The sequence below is a fragment of the Pristis pectinata genome, chromosome 15 (genome assembly GCF_009764475.1).
Source record: "Pristis pectinata isolate sPriPec2 chromosome 15, sPriPec2.1.pri, whole genome shotgun sequence".
NCBI lineage: Eukaryota > Metazoa > Chordata > Chondrichthyes > Rhinopristiformes > Pristidae > Pristis > Pristis pectinata.
In genome coordinates, this window is record NC_067419.1 from 44,459,249 (window position 1) to 44,485,826 (window position 26,578).

Below are 26,578 nucleotides of genomic sequence, written 5' to 3' on the forward strand. Positions count from 1 at the left end.
TTTATAGCCTTCAGTTAAGTGGAAACATTCTCTCTGCACCCACACTATCAGAATCTATCATAATTTTAGAGGCCTCTAAGTCACCCCTCAATCTTCTTCTCACCCTTTCCTGATATGTATACTTTTGCATTCCTGGTACTGTCCTTGAAGATCTTCTCCACACCATCTCCAGGACCTGTATATCCTTTCTATAATAATGACAACCAGAACTGTTTGCATTATTCCAAGTGTTATCTAATCTATGTTCATTATAGATAAGCATAACTTCCTTACTTTTCAATTCTATACATCTAGAAATAAAGCCCAGTGTGCTTGGTTTACCTTTACAAAATAGCCTTGCTAAATGTTAGTGACTGGGGTATTTGTACTCCAAAATCCCTTTACTACACAGAGACTCACATATTCCATCGTGCCTCTCTCTCCCTTCCAAAATGTACTAAATTACATTCATCTGCACTGAACTTCATTTGCCACTTACAGTGAGATCTTTTTTCAAATGTTGTTTGAGGGGTAAATATTGACCAAAACACCAAAGAGGACTTTGCTCTTTTTGAAAGTAGTGCCGAAGGCTTGCTTGCATCCATCTAGATGGCAGAGCAGGACATGTCCCATCTGAATGATGACCCCTCAAAAACAAAACATCATATCAGCAATAGTCAACACTGCTTCTTGTTGCTCGAAAACCCAAAGGGATTCAAATCTGTAAGCTTCTGACTCGGGAACAAGAATGCTACCACAGTGCTAAGGCTGCAGAGTTCTCCCTGATGTCTTGGTCAATGATGATCCATCAACCAATATTATATCGTCGCATCTTTCACAAACAAAACTTGTGCTACTCACAACACGCTAAATGCAGATGCTACTTAGCAGTAGATTAATTATCCTTTCATCCACCTGCTATTTCCTACGTGATTCTAGGCGACATTACCCAGAGGTTTTTTCTGTGTCTGACAACGATATGCATCTCAACCTCACCAACAGCTCTCTCCAACTGTTCATTGCCTCCATTTAATAAATGCAGCACTGGATAAGCAGAAAATTCCTCCAATTAAAAACTGAAAAGCCAGGTCACAAACTCTTTCCTCTTCACTCATCTCTCACCTTGTCCATGATCTGAGACCAATGACTGCTCACAACCTTGGGGAGTTAGTTGAAGTTAAGTTTTTGATTACAGTGCTCTCTCTCCTTATGAGACCACATACCTCGAACTTTGTAATGTTTCCATTGCTGCCTCAGCTCCCCTTCTGCTGAAACCCCATCCATACTGTTACCTCCAGACGCAATTATTCTAATGCTGTCTTGGCCAGCTTCCCTCTGCAAATGATCTCATCCAAAACTCTATTCTCTGTATCCCAGCTTAAATGGTCCCGTTCAACAATAACCCCTGTGCTCACTAAGCCTAGCTGCCTTCCAGTCCAACAGCATTTTAAATCCCTCCATGATCGCAACCCTCCCTAGCTCAACAAACCCTCCTAAACTTCTGCACAGCTGCAAAAATACAAGTTTTATTGGAGGCTGCACCTTCTCTAAATATCTCCTCACTCCAGTCTTCCCTGCACCTTCACAATATGGTCCATGTCAAATTCTGTTTTTCTGTAAAACACCTTAGGATATTTCAGAACATTACAGGTGCTATATAAATGAAAATTGCTGTTGATTCGCAGACTCCACATCACTCACTAGTCAGCAGTCCGCCAGCTCCTTATATTGCCCAAAATTTGATAACCTTTGCCACCAGCTTCAATGGTGTTTTGATTTGTTCCAGAATTAGTTATACATTGTTTGTTATCGGAATTTCCTGATGTGACCTGGTGAATGATACACAACTATTTTCTGCCATCAATACAACATGTCATTAAACATTAAGTTCATACACACATAAACTTGCCACCCTGCCAACATCACCATTTTCAGGGTGTGCTAATTGGACCACAAGTCCCATTTGCCTTTCCTTGATACTGACACCATTTGTCAGACTGGCAAACAGTTACTGCCTAATGGGATTAGACAGCAGAACAAGCTGACCATTGATTTAAGAAACTGAACAAGCTGGAGGAGAAATGGATAAGCACAAAAGGTGAATCTCTGCGGCATTCTTCATTCCATTCAAGGCCAAGTGACACCAGAATTTTGCACATATCACCTTCGGTAGTGTGTCATGACAAGTCAACGATGTAATCATTAGGGCAAAATTTTACATGGTCTCACTGGGAAAAGGGAGTCCAATTCAGAACCTTTCTTCCAACACAAGGCCAAAACCAGTCCAGCTAGAAACTACATGACACAGGTGAAGAGGTTAGAAACAATCCTCCCCTCGTAACTTTCCGTGCACTCCAGCATATATGAAAATTAGGAAGCACATACAGACCAGAGCAAGGCTATTCAGCCCAACTGGGCTGGTATTTATGTTTTGCACAAGGCTTCTCCCACCAACTTTCTTTAACATAAGGAAAACTTTCCATGTCCTACACAGACCATCATCAAACAAAACTTGACACCAAACCACTAAGAGGACAGTGCAGCATTTGACCAAAAGCTCAGCCATAGACAAGCAATTTAAGGAAGGCAGGAAAGGTGCGAGGAGGAAGAGTATGGGGAGGGAACTCAAGAACATAGGCTCTCGACAATTAAAGGGATGCCCACCAATGATGAAGCACTTTAATTCAGAGATGCTCCCAAGGCCTGATTCATGTCATCTTCATAGCAGACTTGTATAGCCAACATAACACTAAGTCGGTAGAATTGTTTGAATATGGTACCCGTGTCTTTGCAGAAGTTAGGGTGGGGAGTTCTGTGCAAAGATGGGGAATATCATTATATTGTACGATGCAAGTGGTTATCCACAAATTATGTTACGAGCGGGAATGGTTCTGGAAAGGAACTTCCAGCCTTTGGGACACTTGTTGATGTGGATATGACATCGTAAAAACAACAAAAAATAATAACAAGTTTGAAACAAGTTAACATCTGTGGTGTGGCAGAAGATGAGCACCACACTTGGTGCTTTCGGCATGTTTAAAATGGGGTATCTGTACGACATTTAATTTTGTTGTTAGGTTTGAAATCAACAAGCAGCTTGTTCTTTTCTCTCAACACGTGTATAAGTGTGTTATTTTAGAGAGTCACGGATCCATGTTTGAACTCTGCACTGACTTAGACATTCCTCCACCTGTCACTTGGAATCATCACATAAAATTTGATATTCTGCCCATTACCCATTAGAGATCTTCTGGATGACACAGACCTAGATTTGGCAGTGGGAATAATGGAGAAGATATTACTGTTGTCCATTATTTAGAAGTGGTGGGGGCAGGTACAGTTACAGTATTTAAAAAACACTATGATGCTGGAGGAACTCTGCAGGTCCCATCTAGGTTCATCTGGATTTCATCCAGACTCCAGCATCTGCAGTCCTTTGTTTCTCTAGTGTTTAAAAGACACGGTAGTGTAGCGGTTAGCGTAACGCTATTGCAGCACCAGCGACCCGGGTTCAATTCCGCCCGCTGTCTGTAAGGAGTTTGTACGTTCTCCCCGTGTCTGCATGGGTTTCCTCCGGGTGCTCCGGTTTCCTCCCACATTCCAAAGACGCACGGGTTAGGAAGTTGCGGGCATGCTATGTTGGCACAGGAAGCATGGCGACACTTGCCGGCTGCCCCCAGAACAGTCCGCACAAAAGATGCATTTCACTGTGTGTTTCGATGTAGTGACTAATAAAGAAATTTTATCAGTATTGAAAATTATAATTTACACTTTAATGTTGTAGCTTGGAGTTATTGGAAGTGATTTGCACAACCATGTAAAGCATTAATGGGTTTATTATGAATGAGATAAAGTGTCTGATAAGATAGAGTCTGCTTCCACAAAGCACTTTGCTCTAATGACAAGCAGAAATTGCCAGGAGCAGGTAAGAATGACAAATTTGAAAGAGTGGGGAAGAAAGAAATCAGTTAACATCAGGACCAGTACGAGAAGCTGGGTGGGCAGAAGTTCAGTGGGAAAATAGTGTCAAGGGAGTAGATGGTGGATCTTGCGGACAAGATGAGCTTGCAGAGGTTTGAAAGGAGAAAGAAGAGAAACTAGAGTAAGGCACGAGTTCAGAACCATTTAGAATCAATTCTCATCTCCTGAGAAGCATATGAGTGAGGGAAAGTTTTAAAGATTCCTCCAAAATTCATTACAAATACTTCTGCTTTAATATTAAACCACAAGCAATGCATTTGAGAAACTAGGAAATTAAAATAAAAAACTACAGATGCCAGAAGTACGAATTAAAAACAGAAAATGCTGGAAACACTTGGCAAGAGTTTGTTGTTTTTTCCTTGCCTGTTCTGATGAAGGGTCTTCAACTAGAAACATTAACTCTTTTTGTTGCCTGACCTGCTGAGTGTTTCCAGCATTTTCTGCAAAGGAAGCAAGATTTAGGAAGATAAATACAAGTTACTTCTGCAAGCATTCCACAATCTAGTTTGTGTGTTTATTCATTTTTAAATGGTGTCCATGCAGTTAGAATAATTAAACCAGCTTTAAAGTGTGCACAATACATTCCAGTATTTGCATATGATAACTTGCTTATTTTGAAAGATGGAACCCCAACATCAGGGCAATCAAGGAACAAAAAGTGAATGTGTGGTAAGTGTCATGAAGAAATGAAAAAGGAATAAGTATGGAACTCCGTGGAAGAACATGCCTGTAAAATAGAAAGTCAGCCTGTACTGAAATAAATGCAGAAGGCCAAATGTTAATATGAATGAAATGAGCAAAGATGGTCATTCCTTGAATAAGTGCTGCTCCAATTAGAAATGAATAAAAACTCAAAGATTTGAGTAATAAGAGAAACCAAGACATCCCATTGCATGGAACATAAGACAGCTTACATCAAACCGTTAAGTATTCTTCATTAACGCTAAAGGATAGTGAATGGGTGAACATACTCTTGGCATTCTGCCTGTCTTAAAAATCGGGATCAGCAACCGCACTCCAGTCTCTAGCATCCAAAAGGCATGTCCAGTAATGATGCTTCATACATATTCTTTCACAATCTCAGGATGTCCCAGACTACTTTAGAACTAAAGTAGCAATTTTAGTCAGAACACCAGGAGAATGCCACTGATCATCTTCACATTCACTCGAGTAGGAAGATGATGCCTTGATTTAATGTCTCAGACAAAAGAAGCACCTCTGACAATGCTACATTTCACTCACCACTATAACGGTCGGCCAAATGTTAATATGTATGTGCACTGAGATTTCTTAAGTGGTCTTGTATCCTCAATCCTCTCAGAGACAATAATTAAATCATACAACACATGAAATTCTGCCCTCTAGACAAATTTGACAGTGACGTTACAGAAATAGTCTAGCCCTCATCAAAATCAACACAGGGCTGATTAATCAAAACTGATGTTATAATTGTAATATATAATTGTTGTTCTGAGTCAGACAGCTGATAGAAGAGGAGACAGTAGCTTGAAGAATTGAACCACCTGTATTCTCAAAACTATATTATGTAATTTTCTATTTTTTGGAGAGTTCGTTTCATTTGCTGGTACTGCAAGAGAAAGAATCAAAAACCTATCCTGCCAAAAGTCAGAAAATGTAATCAAAGTTGTCAGTTATTCTACCCCACCAACACAAGCATCAACCACCATTGCCCTCAGCAAGAAAGATGCAGTAAAAAGCTCGGCTCCAGGTGTGGGGCCACATCTGTTTCACTTGTCAATGCACACTGTTTCCTGAAGTCGCATTCCATTTGCAACAGGAGCATCCCATCAGCAGTTGTCAATTAGGGAAAAACATAACAGTGCAATCAGCATTGTATCTCACACAAATTAACACCGAGCGCCTCTACATTACTGCAAGCTTCACAATTCAGAATTAATGCTTTGGGACATCTCCAGATTGTAAAGGGTGCTAGAGAAATGCAACTCTCCCTTAAACAACTCATATATTTATGTGGTATTATAAGTCCAGCTTCTGACAACTTAACTAAGTTTCTTTTTAAACATTTGAATTATTTTTGTTAAACATGTTAAATTGATTTAAGAATCTGCCTGTCCTTCTCCCTCCTCACCTGGGCAAAGGGGCCACTTCAGAAAGCAAAAACAGATAAGATGGTGCCAGACTTGGCAATAAAACCTTAGTAAATCATTTCCTTGACACGTTACACTCCAATTGGCAAACTCCCTCTGCAACCCACCTCACACCCAGAACGTGCTTGGTCTGTCCCACACGTCTCTCCCCCCAATTTTCCTGTCCCCTCAATCTATGCCAGGCTCTTCAATAAGCCTGCCTCCCTCATTTCACCAACCCATCTCATCACCACTCTTGTACTCACTCCCAGCCGAACCTGAACTCCTGGACCAGGTCTCCTCTCCCCCCAGCCGTCACTCTTTCCCACTTCTGTCCCCAACTGCCCATCTGCACCAGCAGCTATCATTAACCAAGCTACACTTCCCTCCCTTCCTACACCTCCCCACACCCCCAACCACTTCTAGTGTTCCTACCCCAACCATCCACCGATACTCGCCTCTCCTCACACACCCACCCCCACTTTCTCCTTCACCTCGAACATGCTGCCCCACCCCCTGCCCAACACCCAGCCCCATTTGACCCCTGCACAGCTCCCACCCACTAACAACCCCCACGACTCACCCCAACACTCGCACCCTCCCCCAACTATCACCAATTCCCCTGCCCGCAACACCCACTCCCCCCACCTACTGCTGCTTCCCCACCTCACCAGTCACCCACTGCCCCCACCTCCCCCCAATCTGATCCACTCAATGCCCCCGTCCACTAGACACTGCTTCCCCACCCTCACCACGTCCCTCCCCTACCTCCACCCTCACCCCCCCAACAGTCCCTCCCCTACCTCCATCACCCCCCACAGTCCCTCCCCTACCTCCACCCTCACTCCACCAGTCCCCTACCTGATCCTCCCCTCCCCACCCTCCCCTCCCCAACCTTCCCCTCCCCCTCCCCACCCTACCTCCCTCCCCCCTCCCCTACCTCCACCCACCTCCCCCTCCCTCCACCAATCCCTCCCCTACCTGATCCTCCCCTCCCCAACCTCCCCTACCACCCACCTCCCCACCCCCTACCTCCTCCTCCCCACACCCCCCACCTCCCCTCCCCCTCCCCGTCCCGACCCACCCAACCTCCCTCCCTCTCCCTCCCCCTCCTGACCCACCCAACCTCCCTCCCTCCCTCTCCCCCCCTCCCTCCCCCCCTCCTGACCCTCCCTCCCTCTCCCCCCCTCCCTCCCCCCCTCCCCCCTCCTGACCCTCCCTCCCTCTCCCCCCCTCCCTCCCCCCCTCCTGACCCTCCCTCCCTCTCCCCCCCTCCCTCCCCCCCTCCTGACCCTCCCTCCCCCCCTCCTGACCCTCCCTCCCTCTCCCCCCCTCCCTCCCCCCCTCCCCCCTCCTGACCCTCCCTCCCTCTCCCCCCTCCCCCCTCCTGACCCTCCCTCCCCCCTCCCGACCCTCCCCCTCCTGACCCTCCCCCTCTCCCCCTCCTGACCCTCCCCCTCCCGACCCACCCTCCCTCTCCCTCCCCCTCCCCCCCTCCTGACCCTCCCCCTCCCGACCCACCCTCCCTCTCCCTCCCCCTCCCCCCCTCCTGACCCACCCTCCCCCTCCCCCCCTCCTGACCCACCCTCCCTCTCCCTCCCCCTCCCTCTCCCTCCCCCCCTCCCGACCCACCCTCCCCCTCCCTCTCCCTCCCCCCCTCCTGACCCACCCTCCCTCTCCCTCCCCCCCTCCACTCCTCCTCCTCCTCCCCCCCCCTCCACTCCTCCTCCTCCTCCCCCCCCCTCCACTCCTCCTCCTCCCCCCCCTCCTGACCCACCAGACGCCGCTTCCAGACGCCGCCTCGGCCTTTCCCAGCGGCATCACCAGCCCGAACCCCACCTCACTTCCGGTCCGTCCCGATCCCGTCTGCCCACAAGAGCCGGGCTGCAGCAGCGGCTGCGGGCGTGGCGTCCGGGGCACGAACCATCCGCAGCCCAGCTCCACTGCACCCCACCAACAACTGCTACAGCGCTCAAAAACAAAGGCTGGAAATCAAAAATAAACAGAAAATCTAGAAAAATAACATTAAAAAACCTTTAGAAAAGCAGCTATAAACTTACTAGTGTGAAATAAATAGTAATTACTTAAAATGTTGTAAGGGGCTGCTACTATAACAAAGATAAGGGACATTGAGGTAAAAGAAAGATTCCATTTATTTAGTATTTTCATGATCCTTTGGAGACACTTTATACTTCATTGAAGTGTAGCAACTTTTAAGATGCAACAGCCATCAGAACAGCCTCGTCCCCCAAGTATGGGGAGAGGGGAACAAACCAGCAACCTCAGAGACACTTAATCATGACCACATTCAAGAAAGCAAACAAATTCATTTCTGGTACTAGGAATCTCCCTGCCACAGGGAAAACCATCACCAGGTTCCTCTTCAGTCACCTCCCCCTAGCAGTCAAAGAGCTGCTCTCCAAATCACAGTGTGGATTCTGTCCATCTCTCCACATGGTGGACGTGATCTTCACGATGCAACAATTCATAGAATCAGCACATAGAAAAAAGCCCTCCAGCTCACCATGCATATGCTGAGCATCAAGTACCTATCAATAATAATCCCATTTACAAGCATTTGGATGGTAGCCTACTATGCATTGGTGCTTCAAGTGCTCATCCAGATACTTAAGAGGAGCATCCTAAGATAAATGCAGTGATCAGCATCAACCACAATACGTGACCTCTCTGACTTCACTAAAACATGAGGGATCATCCTTCTCAAATTTGGCTGCCTGCAGAAATCAGTCTCCATTTTACATCTGCTTTATGATGGCATACAAGCTGTGATCTTATCGCAGCAGACCCAATCACAGTGCAAACTGCTGTCAAGCAAGGCTGCATCATTGCCTAGCCTTTTTCTCAATCTTTCTCATTGAAATACTGCAAGGATCTCCACTAAGTTCCCCAATGGAGGGGAGCTAATGATGGAGCTTAGAATGGAGTCTGGTGTAGACATGCAATTGATGCAACCTGCCCATTGGAGCCAATTGAATAGATAGATATAGATATTTATTAGTCACATGTACATCGAAACACACAGTAAAATGCATCTTTCCTGCAATGCCCGCAAGTGTCGCCACTCTTCCGGTGCCAACATAGCAGGCCCACAGCTCCTAACCTGTACGTCTTTGGAATGTGGGAGGAAACCGGAGCACCCGGAGGAAACCCACGCAGACACAGGGAGAATGTACAAACTCCTTACAGACAGCAGCCGGAATTGAACCCAAGTCGCTGGTGCTTGTAATAGTGTTACGCTGACTGCTACACTACCACGCCGCCCTTGCCATGGTGGAGCCTGGAACAGGGTATCCATTTCAAGGCTCTGGTGTCCGATATGCCATTGGCTTGACCTGCCCATCAGAGCCAACTGAAACTAATTAGGGTCTCAATGCTGGGTCTGTTGGGAGAGAAACCATCAGGAGAAATCGGAAGCTTTGCATCCTACGTCACCTCCACTCGAGAATCAAGGTCACTTCCAACTTCATTAATTAAGCAGCAGTACGCAGACAACCCTGATGCATGCACAAGTTCGGTGTTTGAGCTCGTCATCATCCACTCATCCCCAGCAAGGGTGCTCCACCATTCCATTGGATCATGACTCCTTTTTCCCATAACCCCTTTATTCCCTTAATGATTAGAATACTATCTCAGATTTAAATATACCAAAGGACACTGCCCCTCAGCTCTCTGAAACAAGGAGTTCCAAACACTCTCAACCCTCTGCAAGGATAAATTCTTCCTCACGTCAGTTTTAAATAGGTGCCCCTTAATTCTGAGACAATGTTCTCTAGTTTTGGACTTTCCCTTGAGAGTTTACATCCTTTGAGTATTTATCCTATTCAGCTCCCTGAGAACTTTATGTTTCAATAAGATCACCTCTCATTCATCTAAAGTCCAATGAATAGAGCCCCAACCTGTTTAATCTTTCTTCTTTGTTGTGTCCTTGGCCCGATCCAGGGGTCAATGCCCCAGCAAGCAGGCAAATGGGAATATTGTAGATGGGTAAGTAGGTTGGTTTGGACCTGACTGGCCGAAGGGCCCATTTCAGTGCTGTACAACTCCATGACTTTAGAGGACAACCCCTCCGTTCTCAGGATCATCCTCATGAACTTCTTCAAAACTGTCTCCAATTAAATTATACCTTTTCTTAGGGGGGGGGGGGCAACGTAGTTAACAGTACCAGATGTGATCTCACAGGTGCCTTGTACAGTTGCAGGAAGACTTTGCTACTTTTATACTCCAACGCCTTTAAATAAGGGCCAACATTCCAATAGACTGCCAATTACCTGCAATTACCTGCTGCACTTGCATGCTAGCTTTTTGTGTTTTAGACAAGGACCTAAAATCCCTACGTGCTGCAGCTTTCTGCAATTGTTCTCCATTTAAATAATAGTCCTTTTGTTCTTCCCTGCAAAATAAACAATTTCACATTTTTCCACATTGTACTTTGCCAACCCCTTTTGTCCACTCACCTATCAATATCTCTCTGTAAACCGTTTGCACCCTCCTTTCATCTTCCCACTTACTTTGTGTCATTATTTGTTTTCTTTCTCCAAGTTATGAAATATATATTGTAAACAGTTGCAGTCCCATCACTGATCGCTGTTGGACCACACTGGTCATTGGTACCTAACCTGAAAATAACCCCCTTATCCCTACTTGCTGCTTCCTGCCTGTTAGTCAATCCAATGATATCTCCAACACCATGGATAAGATTTCTTTATTAGTCACATGTACATCAAAACACACAGTGAAATGCATCTTTTGCGTACAGTGTTCTGGGGGCAGCCCGCAAGTGTCACCGCGCTTCCGGCGCCGACATAGCACGCCCACAACTTCCTAACCCGTACGTCTTTGGAACATGGGAGGAAACCCAAGCAGTCACAGGGAGAACATACAAACTCCTTTCAGACAGCGGCCGGAATTGAATCCGGGTCACTGGCGCTATAATAGCATTACGCTAACCACTACACTACCGTGCCTGTCCTCTTGTGACTTAACCTTTTGTAAGGCACCTTCCAAATATTATACACCTACTAGTTAATCTCTAGCCTCCTGACCTATAACACTCTCCAAGTTTGCACATTCTCCCTGTGCCTGATTTCCTTCAAGTGTTCCTGTTTCCCCCCACATTCCTAAGGTGTGCGGGTTGGTTGGTTAGCTGGCTGCTGTAAATTGCCCCCAATGTGTGGGTGAGGGGTAGAATCTAGGGAGGAGCTAATAGGAATGTGGGGAGAATAAAATTGCTTTTTAGATTAGTTTACTGTCATATAAATTTCTTGATCACATGCAACTCACAGTATACATGGTAATAAGTACAACAATAAATACAGCAACGAGTGCAAAACAGCAGAAATGTGCAAAGATAGTAGTGCAGGCTGAAGTAGTGCAGAAAGAATACTCAAGTGACAATAACAAAATATCTGAGAGAGGTAGAGTTAAGACTATGAGAACATGGCAGCACCACCAGGAGGGTGAAAGAGGTGACTCGTTCAGGGGTCTGACAGCAGTGGGGAAGAATTTGTTCTTGACTCCGATCATCCAGGCTTTCAAACTCCTGTATCTTCTCCCAGAAGGTAGAAGAGAGAAAAGGGAATGGCCAGGGTGGCAGGCATCGACGATACATCATAGAATTTAGCGTAAAAACAGGTGGTTGACAGTCAGCAACCAATCAGTGGGCAGAAGGGCCTGTTTCCCTTTATATCTCTCCAATGACTCCATGGTATTCCTCAAAAATACTCATAAATTTATCTGATACAATTTCCCCTTCACTAAAGAGGACAGAGATTAACCAGTGGGTGTATAATGTTTGAAAGGTGCCTCACAAAAAACTTTAGTCAGTTTCCCCAGATTCTGCATGCTGACACTGCATGATAAGATTATGATTTTCTCAGTGCACTTCTATCACTTTCCTAATAAATGGTTTCAATATTCATCCAACAATAGATGTTCTGCTAATCTGCCTTGTTCCCAGCTTTCAGCCTTCTGCCCTTTCTCAACAGGGGGATGACAAGTCCCTTACTCCTCGCTCTCCAGATACTACGCCTTGCCCACACCCATTACCATCACCCCATTAGCCACACACATCACCCCCACACCCACCACCCCCACACCCACCACCCATTCCCCACCCCCCCATTCCCCACACCCACCACCCCATTCCCCACCCCCACCACCCCATTCCCCACACCCACCACCCCCACCCCCCCATTCCCCACCCCCACCCCCACCACCCCATTCACCACCCCCACCCCCCCATTCCCCACCCCCACCACCCCATTCCCCACACCCACACCCCGCCATTCCCCACCCCCACCCCCCCATTCCCCACCCACCACCCCATTCCCCACCCCATTCCCCACCCCCACCCCCACCACCCCATTCACCACCCCCACCCCCCCATTCCCCACCCACCACCCCATTCCCCACCCCATTCCCCACCCCCACACCCAATCCCCACTCCCTTCCCCACGACCAGCGACACCTCCCCCCCAGGCCCCGCCCTCGCTGGGCTCCGAGTCTCGCGAGAGCGCCCGCTCTGCCGTAAAGCGGGTCGCCGGCCGCCGTGAAGAGCTTGCGCGGTCGCCTAGCAGCAGGTACCGGGCCGTTTCTGTCCCAGCCTCGGGTGTGGGGCGCTGGCAGCACCCATGGGTGGGGTCCGGGGTCTTTGGGAGATGGGTCCCGGCCCCGGCAGCGGGGGCTGCCCCGTTCCCGCCGACCGCGGGCAAATCCCCAGGCTCGGGGCGCCGGGGCGGCCTTGGTGAAGGCGGGCGTCACGGCCCCGGGTTACGGGGGGGGGCATGGCGTCACGGCCCCGGGTTACGGGGGGGGGCATGGCGTCACGGCCCCGGGTTACGGGGGGGGCATGGCGTCACGGCCCCGGGTTACGGGGGGGGGCATGGCGTCACGGCCCCGGGTTACGGGGGGGGGCATGGCGTCACGGCCCCGGGTTACGGGGGGGGGGCATGGCGTCACGGCCCCGGGTTACGGGGGGGGGCATGGCGTCACGGCCCCGGGTTACGGGGGGGGCATGGCGTCACGGCCCCGGGTTACGGGGGGGGCATGGCGTCACGGCCCCGGGTTACGGGGGGGCATGGCGTCACGGCCCCGGGTTACGGGGGGGGGCATGGCGTCACGGCCCCGGGTTACGGGGGGGCATGGCGTCACGGCCCCGGGTTACGGGGGGGCATGGCGTCACGGCCCCGGGTTACGGCGGGGGAGGTGTCACGGCCCCGGGTTCTGGGCGGGTGTTGCAGCCCGAGGTGAAGATGGGAGTCATGGGCGTGTGATGGGTGCATTCGGGTGTAAACCCTGGGTTATGTGTCCAGGTGTGTGTTCATGGGTTTGGGTGATAGGTGCAGGCGGGTGTTAGGGCCGTTAATTACCTTTTAGTGACATCTTCTCGGGCAGTTCCTTGTGATCGAGGATGACTTGCTCCCAGTCTGCTCCAGTGGGTTCTCAGGTTGTGGATGAGGCCAGTGTGGGCACTGCAGACACTTCCACAAGTGGGCAGGAGGTTGCTGATGGGGCGGCTGGGTGAGGTAGTGCATTCCTTCTGTCACGTCCAGGGCTTGCACATCCTCGCACTGCATGGACTTGAAGTTCCCAATTCCATCCTGAATGCTGCTGCTTCACTTTGAGTAGCCATGAGCTAAGGATTCCTCAAAGTCAGTGGGGATGTTGTATTTCTTAAAGGAGGATTCATCCTTGAATCTTTTTTCTTTCTACATCTGGTTATCTCATCCCATGACAGAACTTGGAACATAGTATTCTTATCCCCAACACCAGAACAATCTAAGCAGCTCAATGTTGCCAACTGAGTCGTATGTCTCAATACTGGGGACGTTGGCCTGGGAGAGGACGTGACATTGGTTCTTTTATCCACCCAATGAAGTTAGAGGATTGTAGGCAAGTGGTTGTGATGCACTGGTCTTTACTGATGTCAGCAAGTGGCTCTTGCCCACCAGGTTTCAGTGATGTCAGCAAATGGCTATCACATGGCTGTTTGGAAGTGTCTGTCAGGTAGCCTAGTGATTTAGGCAAGTGTGTTACCTAGTGCTAGTAATGCATGCTGATAGTTAATGCATTTCCTTTGGTGATATTTTGGAGATGTGGTTATCAAATATGGTCACTTTTGATATCAGGATTGTTGTGTGCATAAGAAATGTACAATATTTTTCCAATAAATAGACATATAAATGAAGTAAGGGTAGGATATATAAATCTTGGAAATAAAAACTAAGTGCTGAACGTAGACATGCAGTTTGCTGATAATTGAGCAAAGGAAATCCTGGGTTAATGTTTGGACTATAGAAATTGTACTCTGTCTTTTTCTGATAAGAAAAAAAGTTGTGAGTGCCTGCTCTGATGAAGGACCTGCGACCTGAAACATTGACTGTTTCTCCTTCCACGGATGCTGCCTGACCTGCTGAGTGTATCCAGCATTTTCTGTTTTTTATTTCAGACTTTCAGCATGTGATTGTGAGGGCATTTAATTAATCATAGAAACTTGCAGCACAGAAGGAGGCCATTGAGCCCATCATGTTCGTGCTGGACAAAAATAGACACGGTCTTTGCTGCTTCCCTGCTTGGGGAGCTGGTATGGACTTGGTGGTCCAAATAGCAGTGCCTGTGCTGCAATGATTGTGTGATTCCATGGTTCTGCTAAGATGCAGTACATGTCAAGTGATGTTTGGAACAGTAAATAAAATGCTTGTCACATTTGGGACTGTGATATATGTAATAAATATGCAGAAAGTTTTATATTTAGGAATTATTTAATTCTGGTGAACATTTTCTGCTGAGTGAAGAATATGCTGAGGCAAAGTTCAGTGCTAATCATCTAAGTTTTTTTTATCTAACTTCAACATCAGTGGTATCTATTGTAATATGCCTCTCACTGCTGATTTTTTTTCCCTATCCTGAATATTTTATTAGAATGCACTGCAGGAAGTTTGTTAGCAAATTGGAATTGGTACAGGCAGTACAATGATGTAGGTCCCTCCAGTCTTATTTGCAATTGATGGACCCATCACAAATCTACGCACCTTCGGTAAAATATTGAAATCATGTGGGACAGACTTTTCTTTCAGATACCTTAGTTGAGTGTTCCATGCAATCAAATACCACATTTTTCTGGGGATTTTAATGTTATCTTGAACATATTTCAAGTGCATCTTCAAGTAACTTGCTGTGGAATAAACAATGAGATCAACAACATAAGATAAATCTAACCTTTGCCAAAGTTCTCGAGGTAATTATGCAGATCTTATTTTCTCTTTTTGAGTAAACAAATGGCTTTTCTAATTCCAGTAAGAATTGTGGAGATCCCTTGCTGATAGTTAGTGAGCAGTATTTATCAATCTGTTTGACATTGGTGAGAAAATGAGCGTCATTCCAAAAACTAGTGGTTAATTTTTATGGCAGAGTAAATTTATGAAGATAAGCTTCAGTGCTGGTGAGGGTAACAGTGGCATAAATAATCTAAGCAATTTTGATGTGGTGAATTATTTGTGACATTTACAGGAAAAATCTGCAAGCAAGCAATGGATACCATATAGGTACATCATTGTGGTGCAATTTGCATGGGAAATTTGGATCATTATGCACATAATCACAATTTCATCATTAAAACCAATGCTCAAAAACTACACAGTAACCTTAGAAAACAAACCCCATAGTAATGAACAGTAAGTAAAAAAATTAGAAAGCTGCAGATGCTGGGAATTTGAAATGAAACCTAAAATACTGGAAAAACTCATCTAGTCAGGCAGCATCTGTGGAAAGAGAAGCAGAGTTAATGCTTCAGATCAAAGAGCCTTCATCAGAACCAGGAAAGAGAGAAAACAGTTTTAAGTTGCAGAGAGGATTAGAAGGGAGCGATCTCCTTTTCTGTCTCGACAAAGAGACTTCAATCTGAAGTGTTACCTCTATTTCTCTTTCCACAGATGCTGCTGATGTTTCTAGTATTATCTCTAGTAACCAGCAGCTGTAGCTTCCATTTGTTCAAAAATTGTGTATAAAATCCTTTTCAATTAAGGAAATTCAAGCAGATGAACAGTATTTCAAGCAATTTTATGTTAAGATAGAGCCCCTCTGAATGAAGTAAATTACATTTAACAGTTCAATTAAGTAGCATTGTGTGCAACCCTAGCTCTTCCCTTATGACATTTACTGCACAAAGGATATTAGAACTTAATACATAAGAAGAGGAGGTCGTCATAGGGCAATGATGCCTACTTAAGTTCGGTAAAATCATAGAGTCAGGCAGCACAGAAATGGGTCTTTTCATCCCACCTCGTCCACGTCGACTGTGATACCTATCTACGCTAATCCCATTTGCCTACATCAGGCTTGTATTCCTCTTGCTTCTTTCCTATCTAAATATCTGTCCAGATGTCTTTTAAATGTAATTGTGTCCGCCTCTACCACCTCTGGCAGCTTGTTCCCAATGACCACCACCCTCTGTGTGGGGAAAACATGCATCTCAGATCTTTAAGTTTCTCCCCTCACATTAAACCTGTGCCCTCTAGTTCTAGACTCCTGTGTCCTGCAAAAAGGACGCTATTCCCCTCATAATTTTATAAACTTGTATAAATCCAACCTATCCAATCTCATTTTAACTACAGCCCTTCATTCCAGGCAACATTCTGGTGAATCTCTTCTGCACACTCTCTATTGCTACCATACCCTTTCTGTACTGTGGCGACCAGAACGGAACACAATACTCCAAGTCCAGTGTAGCCAATGTTTTGTGCAGCTGCAACATGATGTCCCAACTCTTGCACTCAGTACCTTGGCCTCTGAAGGTAATGGGTAATCTCCTACCTCAGCTCCACTTTCCCAGCCTATTGTCTTGATTTCCATTGTGTTCAAAAATCACTTTCTCAGCCTGGAATATATTCCGTCCCTGATTATCCACAACTCATTTTGATGGTCAAGCATTCCAAATATATGATTGCATTTCACCATTTTCAGACACAAAGTTCAATATTAGATCGTTGGGCAGCATTTGAGGCAAAAAACAATTAATATTTCAGGTCCATGACCTGCCATTGGAACACCCTGCTGGAACTGAAGAAATAGTTGGACAAGGCCTGAGGATAATTCTCATTCAAGTTGTTCAGCAGAGAAATGTGCCCTCTGGCCCACTATTTCCATGCCAGTCATCAAGTATACATATATACTAATCCCATTTCCCAGCATTGGCCTGTGGCCTTCTCCCTCGGCGATTCAAGTGCTTTTCTAGATACCATTTGAATGTTGTAAGATTACTTGCCTCCACCACCCCTTCAGACAGTGCATTCCAGATTCCAACCACCTTCTCGGTAAAAGAAAATTCCTCCTCAGAATATCTCTAAACCTCTTGTCCCTTGCCCTAAGCTATGCCCTCTCGTTTTGGATGCCCCTGCTTTAGGGAGAATGTTTCTACTCTCTACTCTTATTTATGCCCCTTTAAATTTTGTATACCTCTATCAGGAATACCCCACTGCCACCTCGTCTCCAAGGGAAGCAAGCTCAGCCTATCTGGTCCTAATAACTGAAATAAGATATATCTTTATTAGTCACATGTACATCGAAACACACAGTGAAATACATCTTTTGCGTAGAGTGTTCTGGGGGTAGCCCGCAAGTGTCGCCATGCTTCTGGCGCCGACACAGCATACCCACAACTTCCTAACCTGTACGCCTTTGGAATGTGGGAGGAAACCGGAGCACCCGAGGAAACCCACGCAGACACGGGGAGAACGTACAAACTCCTTACAGACAGCGGCCGGATTTGAACCCGGGTCATTGGCGCTGTAAAGCGTTACGCTAACCGTTACACTACCGTGCCTGCCTCTACACTACAATGTCCCAATGAATCTCCTCTGCACCCTAAAGAGTGCAATCATGTCCTTAGAAATCTCATGGAAATTTCTAATGGTTATTTATAATCACCAAATGAAGGGGACAGACCATGAAATGGCAGCCAACTCTGATGGGCTGCCTTCTGATGGAGATAAATTAAAATCAAGGATAATCTTTATATTGAAGGCAACAACTCGTGAAGATTAATTCTTGTGCTTTGTTGCCGAAAGGAATGGACGGCAAACTATTGATGTGACTGTAATCACAAATTTGTGATGCTAGCACAAGGGAGGGATATTTAATCCCAGCATTTCCTGGGACATTTGGAAAGAAAATAAAACCGAGGCCCACCTAGTTTGCAGTCCACCATCCTAAGAGTAATATAATGAAATTGCTTAATATCAATCAATCTCCATCAATTAGTCAACAGTGGGAAGGAACACAAGAAAGAAAAGCTCCAGTGCTTTCCCAAACCATTCACTGCATCTCAGCTACACTTCTGCGTGACAGTTCTTAGATTGCTCACACATTACTTTCTTCAAAAAATATTTTTTTGGATGGAATGAAAGTAGTTCACAAATAAGCTGATTACTTATTAAAACTGTCAACCATCAAGCCCAGTGGTGATACTTGAAACCTGAAACAGATGTTTGTAATTGCTAAATATAATGATGGGAAAAGTCTGAAAATTTCACTTGGATGTAGCCCAATACAGCCAAAGGAATTCTTTATAGTCATTACCCTAATATCTATTACATCTGAAAGTTCATCAGATGACTGGTAAAGAAAAAGATGTGGCATTGATTTGGGATCAGACTAGTTTATTGTCATATACACTAGGTACAATGAAATTCCTTGCTCGCATGAAGCTCACAGAGTAAGCAGTATATGTGGTAATAATAAATACAATGACGAACGCAAAACAGCAGAATTGTGCAAAGATTGTAGTGCAATCTGCAGTAGTACAAAAGAAATGCTGAAGTTACAGTAATGGAATAACCGAGAGAGGTAGAATTAAGAGTACGAGAACGTGGCAGCACCATTGGGAAGAGTGTGTGAAAGAGGTGATTACTTCAGAAGTCCGATAGCGGCGGGGAAGAAGCTGTTCTTTTCTGGACGTCCAGGCTTTCAATCTCCTGTATCTTCTCCCAGAAGTTAGAAGAGAGAAAAGGGAATGGCCAGGGTGGCAGGCATCCTTAATGATACTGTTAGCCTTCCTGAAGCAATGCACCATGTAGATGGACCAGGTGGAAGGATGCCATGAACCTGAGATGGACAGGGCAATGTTTACCACTCTCTGCAGGTTCAGAGCAGAGCAGTTGCCATACAGGCTGAGATGCAACCTGTCAAGATACTTTCTATAGTGCATCGGTAGAAGCCTGACCTAGATTTTAGGTCCAGAGTACACTCTCAGTTTACAGGATGGTTTGATCTGTTGGTGACATTTCCTATTTTTGCCCACTGTAGGTTAAACCCACCAGCTCTCCACCAACATGGCTCCCATTCTGGATTGGGAAAAATTAATGAAAGTTGATCCGGATTCTTTACCGAGTCGAGAGAAACTAGCGGATAAGTTATTGGACTCAATATCCAAGGTCTTTCTTTTCATTTTTGTTGGACTTCAGTATTGATTTTTTTTCTATTTAATAATTTTAAGCAATAACAGAATTTATATTCATAGGTTGAAGGAAATGAATTGACAGCAGAAGAGCCTAAGAAGCTGCTTCAACTTTTCTGCATCACTCAATCCTTAATGAAGGTATGTGTGTAAGGACTAGGTTCTCGAGTTATGGACAGAGTTAATGGTTATTAACAAAAGTAGTAAAGGAAACATGTCGATGTTTTATTAATAAGCCATAAACGATGTGGAAGAACTTGCTTAAGGAGGTAAATAATTAATTGCAGGAAGATTGATTATATTACAAGGAGCATGTTTCAACCTTTTACAGCTGGTTAATAAAAGATTAAAATGAATAGCCTTGGGCATTAGAATAGCATTGTTTTGGCAAGAAGAATTAAGGATGAATTTGGATATTATGGCATGGAAGTTGTGTTGCATGATTTAACTTTTTTTTAAACTGGATGATTAAATTCCATCAAAGTAATTGGGTAGTTACTGTACCCACGGGGCATACTTGAAAGTTTATTCCAGGTCCTCGTGTGATGGATGACGTAAGCAGTGAGGCACAAGGCATGCATAGTGATGGCAGGCATGCATGTTAAAGTTTGCTCTGTTTCGGTTTCACAATCAACATCTTTGTCTTTAAAAAATATAATATAGATGAAAGCTCAAGAGGTTGAGTTGGCTTTAGAGGAGGTTGAAAAGGCTGGAGAAGAACAAGCTAAAACAGGTCAGTTTCTGTTTTGCAATTTGTTCAGTTGTTGCATTTAATAATACATCATAATAATTCAATTGATGCAGTTATATGTTATATGTTTCTTTTCTACAGAAAGTCAGCTGAAAGCAAAAGTTCTTAAGCTTGAAAATGAACTGGAGGTGAGTTCAAAATTTGATTTTTAAAAAATTATTATTGCACAGTGACAATCTGAGAGGTTTACACAGAACAGCCGATCTTTATGCCCTGCACAAGCTTCTGTCCACTTCTCTTCATCTCACTTGGTCAGGTACCACCAAACTGAGCTGGATACCTTATTTCATGTTTAATATGTACCAACTGGGGTTTAAATAGAGAACTCATACTTGTGATGTCAAACTCCCTTTCCAGTTCCTGAGCCCGTAAGTCTTAGCTGGCACTTTAGTGCAATACTGAGGAGGTGGGCCATTATCCGACGTGCCATTAATCAAAGGAGATGTTAAGCCAAAGCTGTATCTAGGAAGACTATAAAAGTTCCAGGGCTCCATTCCAGAAAAAGAAGGATATTTCTCCTGATGTTCTATCTAGCAATTTCCTTGCCAATGCTGGTCATCTATCTAATATGTCACTGTGGAACATTATGTGGGACAAAAACATGGTGCTGTATTGGTGCTATGTTGCAACAACAGTCATTGTGTTTTACGGCACAAAGATGGCCTCTTTGACTCACCACATCCATGCTAAACCTATTTGCCTGCAGTAGGACTGTATTTGTCTATGCCTTGCCTACTTAAGTGCCTCTCTAAATGTCTCTTAAATGTAATGATTGTGTCTGACTCCACTACCTCCTGTGGCAGCAGGTTCCTGATATCAACCACTGTGTAAAATAAACCCTTCCTCTTTCCTCCTTCCTCTCAGCTTAAACCTATGCTTTCTGTTCTTGATACCCCTACCATGGGAAAATGATTCTGACTATCTACCCTATCTACACCTTTATTTTATATACCTGTACCAGGTCACCCCTCAGTCTCCTTCACTCCAGGAAAAATAAACCTATCCAATTCTTCCTCTTAAGAAAAGTCCTCCAATCCAGGGAACATCCTGGTGAATCTCTGCACTCTCTCCAGTGCAATCACACCATTCCTATAGTGTAGTCTAACCTGTGTTTTGTAGAGTTGCAACATAATGTCCTAAGTTTTATATTCTGTACCCCAGCCTATGAAGGCAAACCTGCTGTATGCCGTTTTCACTACTCTGTCCACCTGTGATGTCACTTTCAGGGAACTATGAATTTGAACCCCAAGGTCCCTCTGTTCATCAACGTTCATCAAAAGTAATTTATTGGCTGCAAAACATTTTGGATATCACATAAGTTACACCTTTGGTGTTTCTCAGATAATATCAGCCACTGGAGAGCAAAAAGTTAATGGTTCAGTCTGATGGTCTTTCACAAGGTAAGATTAAAGAAGTAAGCAGTTCTGAACCAATGCAGAGACTAAGAAAGGAAGGAGAAAAGGAAGGATCAAAAGGGATGGTTTGATGGGATAGAAGGCAGGAAAGAGCAAATGACAAAAAAGCCTATGGTACAAGACAAAAGCAGATGGTAAAGGAGTTAGTAAAGTAACAAGAATTAGATCCGGAGGCGACGTATATGGCAATAGTAGAATCAGGTTTATCATCACTGACTTGTATGTCATGAAATTTCTTGTTTTGAGGCAGAAGTACGGTGCAAAGACATAAAATCACTATAAATTATGAAATAAATAGTGCAAAAAAAGGAATAACGAGGTAGTGTTCATGGACCGTTCAGAAATCTGATGGCGGAGGGAAAGAAGCTGTTCCTGAATCGTTGAGTGTGGGTCTTCAGGCTCCTGTATCTCCTCCCCAATGGTAGTAACATGGAGGGCACATCCCAGATGGTGAGGGTCCTTAGTGATGGATGCCGCCTTCTTGAGGCACCACCTCTTGAAGATGTCCCTGATGGTGGGGAGGGTTGTGCCTGTGATGGAGCTGGCTGAGTCTACAACCCTCTGCAGCCTCTGCGATCCTGTGCAGTGGAGCCTCCGTACCAGCCAGTGATGCAACCAGTCAGAAAGCTCTCCACTGTACATCTATAGAAATTTGCAAGCATCATTTGCACTAGTTGCTGTCCAAAAGAAAAAGAGTAATAACGATTTTAAATTTTTGAAGTCAATGTTGAGTCCTAGAGGGAATAAAGAAAGTTAAAGTTCTACTCCTTAAACTTAGTATGAGCTTCATAGGATCAGAGCAAGAAGCCAAGGGAGGAGGGGTTGGAGTCACAATAAAAATAACTGCTATTGGAAACTTGGGGTCGCACTTAAGAAATAAATGGAAGTCTTATTTAAAGTGTATTTAGCACTCGGTGTAGGGGAGGCTACATCATGAGCACCAAATACAATGTACTAAATGGAAAGAAGTGCAAGTAAATAGCTGTTTCACATGGAAGAAGTGGTTCAGGTGCTTGATAGTGAAAGGGAGGAAACAAATGCTGTGCTTGCAAGGGAAGATGCCACAGGAAAAAGGGTTGTATTCAGCTTCTACTCTAAATATATACAAAAGGCCTACACAATTTGGTGTCAGAAGGAAAATAAGGGTAACTATTATATCTTTTTTCCTGGCTTAGAGCTGGAAATTTACACATACCTTTCTTCTCTATAATTTGGTCTTCAGTCTGGGTTGTATCTAAAGTTATGTTTATTCAGGCTGGGTTATATACACAGCAGCAGAATAATATCTCATAAAGTCCACAGTACAATATTCCTTGTGCTAGAAAGTGAATGCTGGAACGTAGCAGAAGTAAGGTAAAGGGAGTTCTGACAATATAATTAATTTTAATGTTTGGTATGTTCTCTGAATGAGAATGCTGTTTATGGAATGGATATATTTATTTTGCAACAGAATTGGATTTTGACATTTTGTAGTTAATTGAAACCTACAGGTATAGGTTCTTGTGTGTGTATTGATTTTAGTCACCTTGAAGTAACTTACAATGGGAGATTTTCTCTTTGAATGTAATCTGTCCCTACCTTAAAATACTTGTGAATTCAGAGGGTGATTGGTGCTCCACTTTGTTTTGGTCCAGATGGCTCAAGTGAATGCTGGAGGGCGTGATACCAGATTCTTGCGAGAAGAACTTCACCAATTGGAAAACCAGCTCCAGTTTAAGGACCGGGAAGTTTCTGAAATGGAAAAGGAGCTGAACAAGGAAAAGAAACTTGTTGAGCAAGTAAGGAGTTTAGAACAGAAATAACTCCAGAAGTAAACTACTTGCACATTCCTTTTGAAATTGGCTTATTTAATTGAAAATTTTATTGGAATGATTGAATTGTACAGAATATATAGCACCGTTCAGCCAGTTTTTGTAATCTTCCACATCATCCTCCTCCCACCCCTTCATCTAACCCTATAAGCTTAGGTAATTTCATTTTCTCACTCACGGTTATTTGATTTTCCTTTTAAGTACTGTGGACCTTTCCTTGTTGTAGTGAGTTGCATAGTCTCAAAGATCTGTGGGTAAATAGGTTCAAGGTTGATGATCACAAACCTTGATCTCCTGAAGTACTTTGGAATGAAATGAGATTAAGTGGCAGTTCAAAAGTTTTATTAATAAGCATAAGGGACAGGTGCATATTTGCCATATGTGGGCTTCCTAAGTACCACTGCCAGTGGTTTCAGAACAGTGTAACCCTGTGTTCCCTTGAGAATTCCATGTCCTCTGTAGTTTGCCAGTCAACCTTGGTAACAGTAAGAAGAGGAAATGACTATAGGGTACAATTGTGCGCTCCCGATATGAAGAGGAATACTTTAACCAAAGCATCTATATGGGAGAATCTAGCCATTGAAGGATATTTCAAGAGCTATCACAGACCCTGAAGTATAGACATGCTTAAGCCATGATATACAAGCTTTTCCGTGCTTGAGCAGCTTTTTTATTTGTGGATTAATTTTAGTGGGGTGGGGGATTGGGAAATTTTGGACAGTAGAGACACATTGTCAGAAACCTTCAGCCTTTATTGGGATCTCAGAACGGTGCATAGTTCAATGTTTCCTCATTGCTTTAAGATGAGTTCCCTTACTCTATTTATTAAGTTGTCAAAATGTTACCGATTTGCTTAGTGGTTGTAATATGCGCATTTGCTTTCCATCAAATCTAATTTGTAAAGTTGTTAAGACATCTGCTGTGGCAGTGTCTTTCCTGAGTATCTCTATTAGATAAGACCGTAAGATATAAAAGCAGAATTTAGATTAAGATTTCTTTATTAGTCACGTGTACATCGAAACACACAGTGAAATGCATCTTTTGCGTAGAATGTTCTGAGGGCAGCCCGCAAGTGTCGCCACGCTTCCGGCGCCAACATAGCATGCCCACAACTTCCTAACCCGTATGTCTTTGGAATGTGGGAGGAAACCGGAGCTCCCGGAGGAAACCCACGCAGACACGGGGAGAACGTACAAACTCCTTAGAGACCGTAGCTGGAATTGAACCCGGGTCGCTGGCGCTGTAATAGCGTTACGCTAACCGCTACACTACTGTGCCTAGTTAGGCCACTTGGCCATCAAGTCTGCTCCACCATTCAATCATGGCTGATTTTATTTTCGTGATGCACAAGAAAGCTGTTCAAAATACATTAATCAAGTGGATGGGAGAATGTAGATCTCCTGATTTGGCTCAGGTCCCTGGGTTTAGTCTTGCATCAATTCAGCTGTAGGGCAGTTGGGCAATTTTCTGTCAAGAGGTCAAACTGGTGAGTCAATGCTGCCTGTACAACATGAGGGGTCTGGAAATAGATAAGAAAAGATTCTGTTATCAAACTGTAAATATAAGACTGCCAGCATTAACATTGATCAAGTAGGTGCCCAGATGTAGTGTAGTGTGCTGCCTATCATCCTGTTCCACATTTTGGTGTTTGCCCATGCCACATTATCAGATAATCTTCACTTGCCATGCACATCCCTAATCCAGAAAGCACACCTTCAAGTTCTTAACTCTTGATTGGCAAAAGCAGAATTCTGTGGATGCTTGAAAATCTGAAATAAAAACAGAAATTACTGGAAGTTCTCAGCAGGTCAGGGAGCACCTCTAGAGAGAGGAACAGTGTTAATGGTTCAATCTCATCAGATACTGCTAGGCTTTGAGTTTTCCAGCATTTTCTCTTTTTATTTCATTTTTTGATAGAGCCATTTTAATACATGCAGGCACATTTGGTGATAAGTGAAGAGTGGCTACAGTGCTGTATTCAGTCACCATTCATACATCATGTACCAAATATCATTGCAATGTTATATTTCCAATTCATCGAGGTTTTCTGGTGTATAATTACAGAAAGCAACACTCATTGAAAAGATAGTTTCATAATAATTTAGTTTTAATTAAATTTTAAAATGTTATTTATTTTGTTACTGCTTTTTAAATAGTATATTTGTTGTTTATAGTATTTTGTACTTTATATTTTGTCTCCTCTGTCCACCCTACTCTGGCTACACTTCTCGCTGCCTTGGTAAAGCAGCCAACGTAATCAAATACCCATCCCAGACATTCTCTCTTCTCCCCTCCTATCAGGTAGAAGATACAAAAGCCTGAACGCATGTACCACCAGGCTCAAGGACAGCTTCTATCCCGCTGTTATAAGACTATTCAACGAACCTCTTGTATGATAAGATGGACTTGAGATCTACCTCGTTATGGCCTTGCATCTTATTATCTGCCTGCACTGCACTTTCTCTGTAACTGTAACACTTTATTCTGCATTCTGTTATAGCTTTCCCTTGTACTACCTCAATGCACTGTTGTGATGAAATGATCTGTATGGATGGCATGCAGAACTAAGTTTTTCACTGTACCTCTGTACATGTGATAATAGTAAACCAATTTACGTCCTTCTTCTCAGGTGGGAATTCGGATCAAGGAGATAGAAAATGAAAACAACAAGCTAAGAAGAGAGGTCAGTGATGGAAACTGATAATATCCGATTAAGATTTAAATTTGAATAAATGTTAAACAAAACATGTTTGCTGACAACTTAAAGCATGTTTTTCAGTTTCTTTTCATCTCTCGTCCTTATTGCTTAATTTTGGTTGCTGTCAAATTAGCATCCTTCTCACGAAAACATTTGTTCTTGCTAACATGCAGTATCTTAGTCTTTTCTTTCTCTTATTCACATCATTCACTTTTCTTTGTCAAAGAAAAAAGGACTTAAAAGAAAGGTAAGAGCCTTATCCAGCTGGGGCTAAGTAATTAATGATCTCCATCAACAGTGCATGTGCACTTAAATCATTTACTTAGTCTTCAGGATTTTTTAGAGTGTTTAATAGTTGGATTAA

At 44.2% G+C, this 26,578-nt stretch overlaps 2 protein-coding genes across 6 annotated transcripts in view; one reads left to right on the plus strand and one right to left on the minus strand.

The window, feature by feature from the left end:
• The window catches only part of tmtc3 (transmembrane O-mannosyltransferase targeting cadherins 3), a 65,923-nt gene extending 57,986 nt beyond the window's left edge, over positions 1-7,937 (minus strand). Inside the window, exon 1 of one of the 2 annotated variants that reach the window (XM_052029828.1) lies at positions 7,846-7,937. The gene's annotated coding sequence lies outside the window, so the exon portion shown is untranslated. Of the gene's footprint in view, positions 1-6,070; positions 6,546-7,845 lie in introns of those variants that run through there. The other variant, XM_052029830.1, reaches the window with a different exon arrangement.
• A 4,679-nt stretch (positions 7,938-12,616) lies between these two features.
• The window catches only part of cep290 (centrosomal protein 290), a 107,939-nt gene continuing 93,977 nt past the window's right edge, over positions 12,617-26,578 (plus strand). For 2 of the 4 annotated variants that reach the window (XM_052030638.1, XM_052030640.1), the window contains exons 1-7: positions 12,631-12,667; positions 19,389-19,516; positions 19,603-19,680; positions 20,203-20,272; positions 20,372-20,418; positions 23,340-23,483; positions 26,146-26,199. In XM_052030638.1, coding sequence (XP_051886598.1) covers positions 19,415-19,516; positions 19,603-19,680; positions 20,203-20,272; positions 20,372-20,418; positions 23,340-23,483; positions 26,146-26,199 — 495 coding nt within the window. In that variant the 5' untranslated portion in view covers positions 12,631-12,667; positions 19,389-19,414. Of the gene's footprint in view, positions 12,668-13,590; positions 13,613-19,388; positions 19,517-19,602; positions 19,681-20,202; positions 20,273-20,371; positions 20,419-23,339; positions 23,484-26,145; positions 26,200-26,578 lie in introns of those variants that run through there. The other 2 variants (XM_052030642.1, XM_052030639.1) reach the window with 2 other exon arrangements.